The sequence below is a fragment of the Branchiostoma belcheri genome, unplaced genomic scaffold (assembly GCF_001625305.1).
Source record: "Branchiostoma belcheri isolate BF01 breed outbred unplaced genomic scaffold, Haploidv18h27 scaffold85, whole genome shotgun sequence".
Taxonomy (NCBI): Eukaryota; Metazoa; Chordata; class Leptocardii; order Amphioxiformes; family Branchiostomatidae; genus Branchiostoma; species Branchiostoma belcheri.
This window is the reverse complement of record NW_017804520.1, coordinates 403062-413659: the sequence shown is the minus strand read 5'-3', so window position 1 is coordinate 413659 and position 10598 is coordinate 403062. Positions and strand designations below refer to the sequence as shown.

Below are 10598 nucleotides of genomic sequence, written 5' to 3'. Positions count from 1 at the left end.
AAGGTGAAAAATTGAGTTTTGAAGGGTGAAAATTTGAGTTTTGAACGATGAAAAATTGGGTTTTGAAGGGTGAAAATTGGTTTGAAGGTGAAAATTGAGTTTTGAAGGTGAAAATTGCGCTTTGAAGGGTGAAAATTTGAGTTTTGAAGGGTGAAAAATGAAGTTTTGAACGATGAAAAATTGAGTTTTGAAGGGTGAAAACTGGGTTTTGAAGGGTGAAAATTTGAGTTTTGAAGGGTGAAAAATTGGGTTTTGAAGGGTGAAAATGGGTTTTGAACGGTGAAAACTGACCCGATGAAGCCTTGTTGAAGTTGTACCTTTGGTCTTTCGTACATGAAGTCCCTGCTACTTCGGACTGCAACGCGGGCCGTGCAGTCAGCACCTAAGAGACTCTCAGAGACTAGAACTGTGCTACAACCTGTTCAGGCCCACAGTGGCCACAAGGCAAGGCAAATAGTAGCTCACTCTTTGAACCATAACACCACATCATATTCTGCAGCCGCATTGACAAACCTTAATGGGAATTATCCAGTTAGTAAGGTGACTCTGCGTACTATTAAGCAATGTAGAATTTCAAGACTAGCATGGCGTTACAGAGGATGTAGGGGCGGTGCACACCGCAAGCTCAAGATAGGTGTTGTGGTGGGTAGACGTCCTCATAAAAGGTGTCCCATACCTAGGCCTAGTTATACGCCACTCCCATCCATCCCCTATGTGTGATCCACCTTATGGCTCTGACATGGAATGCCGTACCAACCTAAAAACGGCTCGCATGTTACCCTCAGTGTACATGTGTAATGCGAGATCACTCTATAGTAAATTGGACGAGTTTGAAACAACAATACAACTAGTGCAGGCTAGCATAGCAGTTGTCACTGAGACATGGTACACACCAATGATGGATAATGCATTCCTGAATATAAACAACTATACCCTATTTTCCAAATGCAGGTCCAATAAACGTGGTGGTGGAGTGGCCGTATATGTGCACTCTGACATTCAAGCCAGGCTGATCTCCCAAATCCCTGTCCCCCCTGAACTCGAATGTATCTGGGTTTGGATACGACCGACCAGACTACCCCGTCAAGTCTCCTCTATCGCCCTATGTGCGATATACATCCCCCCAGCCTCTGAACACCAGGAATTGCTGGTTGACCACTTGATACAAACTTGTGATAAGCTTAAGGTGCAGTACCCAGATGTCGGCCTTATGCTCATGGGTGACCTAAATAGAACAGATTTCAAAACCCTGTCCCTATCCCACAGCTTAGACCAAGTTGTCACCACGCCCACTCGGGGGGAGGCCATCTTAGATGTAATCCTCACAAACCTTAAGAAGTACTACCTGACCCCAGAGGTCACTAGTCCCATAGGAAGAAGTGACCACTGTGCTGTTCTGTGGCAACCTAAAAGTATTCCCAAGAAACCTAATAAGACTAGATGGGTAGTGTCCCGGCCCATGCCAGATTCCAGGATACGTGAGTTTGGCCAGTGGATTGTAACTCACGAATGGTTAGAAGTCCAAACTGCAGTCTCAGCTGAATCTAAGACAGCAGCCTTTTACAACACTTTGAATACTGCCTTGGACAAGCACTTCCCACAAAAACGCACTAAAGTACATAATAATGACAAACCGTGGATCTCTACAGTAGTCAAATCCCTAATACTGAAGAGACAGGAAGCACACAGATATGGCCATAGGCACCTGTACAAGTTCCTTCGTAATAAGATTGCCCGTCTTATTTCTACCTCAAAGAAAAACTACTATGCTGACCACATAGAACATCTTAAGAAAACCAAACCAGCACAGTGGCACAAAACGGTCAGACATTTGGCAAACTGGTCCAGACCGAGTTCAACAATCCATGTACCTGGATTCGAACCGACTAATACATCAGGAGCAGCTCAAGCAATAAACAGTCACTTAGCAGCCATTTGTCAAGCCCTTCCCCCACTTGACTACTCTAGACTCCCTGCATACTTACCAGCCCTACCCCCACCCCAAATCAACCCATGGGACATGTATCAACGACTACAACGTGTTAAAGTATCTAAGGCCCCTGGCCCTGACCTTATCCCACCCAAATTAATCAAAGAGTTCGCATACGAACTCTCCACCCCCCTAACTGATATACTAAACACTTCATTGAGAGAGGGCAGGGTCCCTGAAGTGTGGCGTGATGCCACAGTAATCCCAGTGCCTAAGGAATACCCAGCGGACTTGAACAAGATCCGGCCAATCTCACTGACCGCACAGTTTGCCAAGATCTGTGAGGGTTTTATCAGCACATGGATTTTTTCGGACATCTTCCCAAACGTAGACATAAAGCAGTTTGGTAACATGAAGCGCTGCTCAACGACTCATTGTCTTATAGACCTCCTAAATTTCTTCTATGAGGGAGCTGAGAGGAAAAGCACTGTTGGCACATTAATACTAACTGACTTTTCGAAAGCATTCGATAGAGTCTGTCACACCACTGCCATTAACAAACTTATATCCATGGGCACAAGACCCTCACTGATCCCCTGGCTCTGTAGTTTTGTGTCAAACAGAAGGCAGCGTGTTAGGTATCAGGACTCTATATCGAGCTGGGAAACACTAACGTGTGGAGTGGCCCAAGGTACTCTACTGGGCCCACTGGTGTTCCTCGCCATGATCAATGACGCAAAACCTAATACTAATAATCCACACTGGAAGTATGTCGATGACATGAACCTGGGAGAAGTTAGAACTGTGTCAACCCCAACTAAACTTCAGACTGACCTTGACTCATTGGACACCTGGGCCGAAACGAACTCCATGTTACTTAACCCCAAAAAATGTAAAGCAATGTATTTCTGCTTCATGAGAACCCCCCCAGTAATGCAGCCACTGACTCTCGGAGGTCAGCCACTTAGCATAGTTACACAAGCAAAGTTACTTGGTTTGCACATACGCTCTGACCTACGGTGGTCTGATCAAGTTGACGCCATGGTGTCCAAGGGCAGTAGAAGGTTATACTTATTAAGTAGGCTGCGTCGAGCTGGCCTCCCAAGCTCTGACCTTGTCACAGTGTATTGTGGGTATATTCGACCAATAGTTGAATATGCCACGCCCTGTTGGAATGCGGGTATCACAAAAAAACAATCTGACAGCATAGAAAGAATCCAGAAAAGGGCATGCAGAATCATGCTGGGTAGAAGCTATCACTCGTATTCCGAGGCCCTGTCAACTCTTGACCTCCAACGTCTGTCTGAACGGAGACTGACCCTGTGCCGGGCCTTTGCCCTCTCAGCCACTAGGTCTAGGCACGCCCCCTGGCTACCCCCAGTTAGTAACCACTCACACAACATGCAGCTAAGGCAAACACGGCGCTACAAACCACCCATTGGGACAAAAAGATATTTATGCAGTCCTGTCCCCACAATGCTGAACATACTGAATAACCTTGCCATACAGTAGATTTCATTTTATGTTGTTGCACATGATGTAATTGTACTTTTTTATTATTGTCAGTTGTACCTAAGTAATTTGCCAACAGAAGTTGTATGATGTAATTTTAGCATAAATGTGTATTATTCTAGCGTATAAGTGGTGTTTAATGCCTCTCAAGGCACTTTTTATGTATATATATTATGTATTAGTCATGTAATTTTTTAAAAATTTGTAAAAGCTTCTCAATTCAGCCTTTGGCTGCAAAAAGCTTCTAACCTACTGTACTATGTATGTATCAAGTATGTGTTTCTGCAAATAAACCAGTCTATATACAAAATGGTTGCAAAATGAGCAAAAATATACCGTAAGTTACAAAAAAACCATGCCAATGTCGTAGAATGCCAAAATCAAACGGAAAAAGACGAAATTGTAAAGAAATGAACTTGAAGACTAGATTATTCGCCAAACCATATTCTGTCCCATTTGTTCAACCCTCATTACCATGTAGATTTCATAATGAACTTTTTTTTTTGCAAAAATTTTTTTTTTATTCGCACGCGCGCATCAATTTTGGGGCTCCCGGAGGATGTCATCCATATAATCAAATCAACATGGCCTTATATTCAAACTTTAACAACCATTGCATAGAAAATGTCGGTATCAGTTCTGTCTGATGAGCGACCCTGCAATTGTTTTCTCCAGCACGTTTCTCAATAAAACAACCCCAAACCTAACTGCCTAACAATTTTTCCTCAGGATTGGGTCTATGTCTCATGTACTCACCAAGCCTGGCTATGATTGGACGCTACTTCGACAAGCGGCACGCCACAGCCAATGGGATCGCAGTTTGTGGCACTGGGGTTGGCATCATTGCTCTTCCTCCGCTCTTCCAGTTTCTTATTGACGAGTTCGGGTGGAGAGGCGCTCTCTTGATCGTGGGGGGTTTACTGTCCAATGGCTGTGTTTGTGGGGCCTTGATGAGGCCAATACACTTTGAGGAAGATCGTAGCAAAGATCTAGTCGACAGCGAAGCAAATGGTAGTGAAGATAGAAAAATGACAACCACCCTAGTTTCTATTGGTCAGAAGATCATGGAAACGTTTGACGTCACCTTACTAAAACAGCGCCCTTTCCTTGTCTACAGTGTGTCAGCATTCGGAACCGCCCTGGGCAATTCCATCGTTTTCGTCCACCTTGTAGCCCATGCTCAAAAGATTGGAATAGAAAAGACGCCAGCCGCTTTTCTACTGTCAATCATGGGAATCTCAGAAGCCGTCTCCAGACTGTTAAACGGTTGGCTGTCGGACAGAATAAAGATCAGCAAAGTTTACTATTACATGATTGGCATTACTGGACTGGCTACATCTAACCTCGCCATACCGTTCGCAAATACCTATACGGGTCTTGGGGCGTGTATGGTGTTGTACGGATTTTTCTCGGGTACGTTCTATCCACTAATTGCTGTTTTAGTGCGAAAATACAGCGGAGTGTCCCGCATTTCCAGTGGGCTTGGGTGGGCCTTTGTCTTCCAGGGCGGCGGCTGGCTGCTTGGACCACCTGTTGCAGGTAAGCAGAAATAGCCTCTCTGTGTTTTATTTTAAGGCATGTTAAGTTAGTGCTTCCGTGTGTAGTCTTTTAGAATTGTTGGTTTGCCATACTTTGTACAATTGTACAATTAATTTATGAAGCTCAGTGTTGGTAGTACAATGGTATGATTCAAGAGCATCCAAGGATCAAATTTTCAACAACCACTGTCACCTTCATAAGGATAAGATGACGTGGCCGTTACTCTTACGTGTTTGCGTTCTGATGATGTGATCGATCCTTCTTATCCGAATGAAGGCGACAGTGGTCGTTGAAAATTTGATCCTTGTATACCCTCGTGTTGGAATAAAGTTCAGCATTGTACAATGGTGCTCACTTGAGTTCAGATACGGTATATATATCACATAATAACAATGACTACCATGCACGTTAAGTTGGCAAGTTGGCAGTATCTTGTACATGTAACCCCCTAACTCCTGAACCTAATATGTGAAAATTTTGTCTGTCCCCCAGGTTGGCTGTATGATGCGACTGGAAACTACGACTGGTCTTTCTTCGCGGCTGCCATCTTTATTTTCGCGTCAGTGCTCGTGCTTCTCCTCAACCCGTGCTCAACAACCAGAAGGACACTTGGCCCCGGTACCGGTCAACTTCCAGACCAGTGCGACGGAGTAGTTGTTCTTAGCCACATGCCGCGGGATACCAGTAGTAATGTCGGCCAAATTAACCCGACTTTTCGAGAAAGTTAGGACCTTCTCTGTGTACATGTGTATGGGGCATTCTAAAGTGCAAGCAACTGTGCATAAAGTTCTGTAGATATGGTTTTGTAACATTTTGCAGAAAGGAGAAACGGGCCTATGCCTTTATAACTGTATCTCAATTCGAGGCGCGAGAATATAGTAGACATGTGTAAAGTTTGCCACAGGCTTCATCCATGTGTGTCTATCATCAAAACTCAATGTCAGTGACGACGGGGTCAATCTAGATTCTTTAGGAACCTATAAATGCATGCGCAGTGTGTTTTGTGCAGTGTTGATGCAAGTCGGAGGGGCCGTACAATCCGGGTGGTGCAGGGTGGTGCCTCATTGATATGCAAACGCCCCACCTAAAGAGCCAAATATATATGCAAAAATATAGGTCTGGAGAGTATACTTATGGTGTACATGAATATCAATATCTACGACTATATGTATATATATATATATATATATATATATATATATATATATATAGAGAGAGAGAGAGAGAGAGAGAGAGAGAGAGAGAGAGAGAGAGAGAGAGAGAGAGAGAGAGAGAGAGAGAGAGAGAGAGAGAGAGAGAGAGATGTATTACTCCACGGTATATTGGTATGTTTGAATACATAGGTATATTTATATATTGCTATATCTATGTTGTCTAGCTACTATATACATCGATGCCATAACTATCTATATGTATCTATCTATATATGTATTCGAGTATATATATCCATATCAATCCATTTATATAATATACGTGTTGCTTCGAAGTAAAATATTACTCCGTTATACTTACTATAGCTAAAAACTGGAATTTCCGTGTAAATTCGGGAATAAACCTTACTTGTCATTTTGATGTGTAATTTACAAGAAGTTGTTGCATATTACCTTTGCCTGAAAGGTCATTTTTTAGGATCCGTTATTGCGTTTTACAATTACAAATACAATTGATTGTTGGCGAAGGTCATGGAACTCTAGTACCTACAGCTCGCGCAAACGTTGACCTCTGACCGGCAACGTAAATACAACAGGTTCAAAGTTGACATGCAAAAATGGCGTTGGTGTGTCGTATGATGCCTACATGTACGATGTAAAGGTGGCTCGATCACACTCGAGAGTTCACGGTGGACTGCTTCAACAATCTAGAGAAAGGTAGTGAGCTCTGTTAACGTTCTGTAGCGTCTTCTTCTACCTTATGTAACAATTTTATTCACTCTTCAACAGATTTAGGTCGCCGTCACGGTAGTACGTTGGCGAAGACTTGACGGTTGACTCACTCGTCCTCGAGTATAGAAATCATTACGTTTGGTGAATATGTGAGTACACGTAGTAGGTCCTGGCTGTTTCATGCCCATGTGCTTGCTCTATCCAATGGCTTTAACACTAGATAAGTCGTCTCACTCGTCTGCTCTATCAACATTGTATGGCACTTCCGGGTACCAGTCGTTCCCCAATGACCAGTGACCGGGGTTGCTGCAAAGTGGGTAAGAACTTGAACCAAATCTCTTGGTTCGCAAACACGGCAACGTATGGAGCCGGAGAAGCTTTCAACTCGACACTGGAATCTTTTCAAGTACGTGGCGTAATTGTTTACTTTCAACGCGGTCTGTTTCTTTTCTTTGTCAGAGGCCGGCCAACAACAAAGGGCATGCCAAAGGTGCGCTTCGTTAAAAGGCCGCCAGATGGCGGTTGGGGTTGGGTGGTTGTGGCAGGCACGTTCTTCATACATGTCCTAGTTCCCGCCTCCACCCTAGCCTTCGGAGTGTTCTTCGCAGAGTTCCGGGAAGTTTTCCAGCAGGGTGCCGGCCTCACGTCCCTCATCAGTTCTATCCTAGGCGCTGTTCTGTTGATGTGCTGTGAGTATATACTTGACATTAAGTGCATATTTGAAATGATAACTTTTTGGCTGAGTACTAGTGTGTTTGTGACTTCTGGTTTGAAACTTAACTGATGTATTTGAGTTCTATAATTGGACCAACAGTAACGTGACATTGCCACGTTCAACTTTAATCCTAAATGTGAATGATTCACTTTTAGATTATCTTCCAGCTCCCTTTGCCGGTGCCATGAGCAACCTGACCAGCTGCCGTACTGTGATCATCGCAGGGGGCGTCATTTCTGCCGTGGGGCTTGTCGTCAGCTTCTTCGCACAGACGATGATACACCTGTTCTTCAGCGTGGGCATCCTCACGGGTCAGTGCTATATTCCAATAAAAGCAAATGGTGTGAAGAAGGGGAGAGGAACACCAGATATTTTCTAAATTTGGAAAGGAGAAATTATGAACAAAAAAACATTACTGAAATCATAAAAGAAGACGATACAGTTATTACAAACGCAAAAGAAATTTTGTTATTACAATCTGAATATTATAAAAATATGTACACATCATACGACTGTGACCTAAATAAGACAGATTTTATACCTTTCTTTCAATGTGAAAACTTACCAAATTTGTCTGATATAGAAAAAAACAAGTGTGAAGGGGAAATTCTTAAAAGTGAGCTTAACATTGCTTTACAGCAACTGAATAGGAAAAAAAATAAATCTCCAGGAAGCGATGGATTAACAACGGAATTCTACGTGCACTTTTGGCAGTATTTAGAAAAAGACCTTCGGTTTGCTGCAAATTATTCCTTTCGCAAAGGCGAATTACCAGTATCACTGAAACGAGGCGTCATTCATCTAATACCCAAAAAGGATAGCGACTTAAGAAAACTTGGAAACTGGCGCCCTATAACACTTTTAAATGTGGATTATAAACTCATAAGTAAAACTTTAGCGAATAGGATAGAACCACTTTTGCCAAAATTAATACATCCAGACCAAACTGGATTTATTAAAGGAAGACAAATAGCCACTAATATAAGACATATTGCTGATGCAATGGAATACACAAAAATGTACAATTTGCCAGCCCTTGCCTTATTCATCGACTTTCAAAAAGCCTATGATACAATTGAGCGTAAAGTTATTTTTAAAACATTGGAAGCAATGAATTTTGGAAAAAACTTCATAGACTGGGTTAAACTACTGTACAAAAATGCCATTAGTTGTGTTCTTAATAATGGTTTCTCGTCTCCATGGTTTGACATCAGTAGAGGAGTAAGGCAAGGTGATCCACTTTCAGCATATTTATTTAACTTAGTGATAGAAGTAGTAGCTACAAGAATAAGGGCCGATTCCTCTGTTGAAGGCTTATCAATCTATGGCTGTAAGAGAAAACTATCCATGTATGCTGATGATTTAACTGGCCTTGTTAAAGATGAAAACTCTGCTAAAACATTACTAGACATTTTAGAAAATTTTAAACTATGTAGTGGCTTGGAGGTCAGCAAGAAAAAACAAAAGCTATGTGGATGGGATCCAACAGACATAGGATTGATGAGCCTTTGGATGTGCTCTGGCCACGGGGGCCTATATATGCACTAGGTACATATTTTTCATATAACCAGGAAGACTGCGATAAGTTGAACTTTGATCATCACCTGAAAGTAATAGAGAAACTGTTAAATGTATGGAGGACAAGAGACCTAACTACAATTGGGAGAATTGTTCTGGTTAAAACACTTGGTATCTCTAAACTTATTTATAATTGTACGGTTTTGCCGGTTCCCGTTGGCTTTCCAGAGAAAGTAAATGGGTATATTTTTAAATTTATTTGGGATGAAAAAAAGCCAAAGGTGAAAATGAAGACGGTGATAGGGAAGAAAGACCAAGGTGGTCTAACCATGGTGGATTTTTCTATTAAATGTAAAGCCCTTAAGGCGACATGGATTAAGAAACTTGAGAAAAGTGAAAGTTGTGCATATATGTTTAGTAAGTGGGGTGGGAAACTATTATTTAAATGTAACTTTGATACATCATGTTTAGAACTGTCTAATTTACCGATGTTCTACTGTCAAGTATTGCAGGCGTGGCAGTCGATTGCGCAATCAGTTCCCAAATCTAAAGACGACATAAGTAAACAAATTATTTGGAACAATAGATATATATTAGTAGGCGGGAAATCTGTATTGCACAGTCGGTGGTGCCAAGCTGGTATTTTGAAAATATGTGATGTTACGTCAAGTGATGGTAACTTCCTGACATTGGGTGAGCTGGCTCAGAAATATGAAATAACTTTTACACCAGTGGATATGCTTAGATATTCTAGCCTGAAATCAGCTATTCCTAATGTTTGGAAAGATACAGTAAAGAAGGATCAGCTTGATAACTCGGTGGAAGAAACCATCGATTCACATACTTTTTCTTGTAAGCAGTTGTATGACATGTATTTAAAACAAACATTTGAACCCCCGACGGGCCAAGACGAATTGTTAAAAACTTTTGAACATGAAAACAACTTAAAAAATGTGTATTTACTACCTTTCATATGTACTAAGAATGTTAAATTACAGTATTTTCAGTATAAGATAATACACAGATTTTTGCCGACAAATTGTTATTTAAAGAAAATTAGAGTTAAAGACTCGGACAAATGTCCTTTTTGCGATAGTAAACAAGATCTAAGTCACTTATTTGTGGATTGTAGTTATGTTACTAAATTTTGGAATGACTTTCGCCTATGGTGGCTCGACACTTGTTCTGAACATATCGCACTAACAAGAATTGTTATATTGTATGGTATAATCGACAAGATGGAAAAAAATAGACACCTGAACCACTGTTTACTTTCTGCAAAATATGACATCTATAAGAGTACAGCATTGAATAAGAAACCCCATTTTTGTAATGCATTATTTTCATGATTTTCGAGACAAACATTCTTCGTAAAATGTTACAGCACAAATATGTATTCTGTGTATTAGTATATTTGTATTAAGGGGCTTGCCACACTGTTTCCTATTTACTGTACGTACATCTCTTACTTAAACGAATAAAAAAAAAAAAAAAAAAAAAC

At 41.5% G+C, this 10598-nt stretch overlaps 2 protein-coding genes across 2 annotated transcripts in view; both read left to right on the top strand.

The window, feature by feature from the left end:
• LOC109486995 (monocarboxylate transporter 12-like) overlaps nt 1-5709 on the top strand; it is a 9975-nt gene extending 4266 nt beyond the window's left edge. Inside the window, exons 3-5 of the mRNA XM_019790911.1 lie at nt 4172-4446; nt 4504-4981; nt 5474-5709. Of these exons, the coding sequence (XP_019646470.1) occupies nt 4172-4446; nt 4504-4981; nt 5474-5709 (989 nt within the window). The remainder of the gene's footprint in view (nt 1-4171; nt 4447-4503; nt 4982-5473) is intronic.
• Nucleotides 5710-7336: 1627 nt separating this feature from the next.
• LOC109487038 (monocarboxylate transporter 12-like) overlaps nt 7337-10598 on the top strand; it is a 5167-nt gene continuing 1905 nt past the window's right edge. The window contains exons 1-2 of the mRNA XM_019790979.1: nt 7337-7553; nt 7747-7890. Of these exons, the coding sequence (XP_019646538.1) occupies nt 7346-7553; nt 7747-7890 (352 nt within the window). The 5' untranslated portion in view covers nt 7337-7345. The remainder of the gene's footprint in view (nt 7554-7746; nt 7891-10598) is intronic.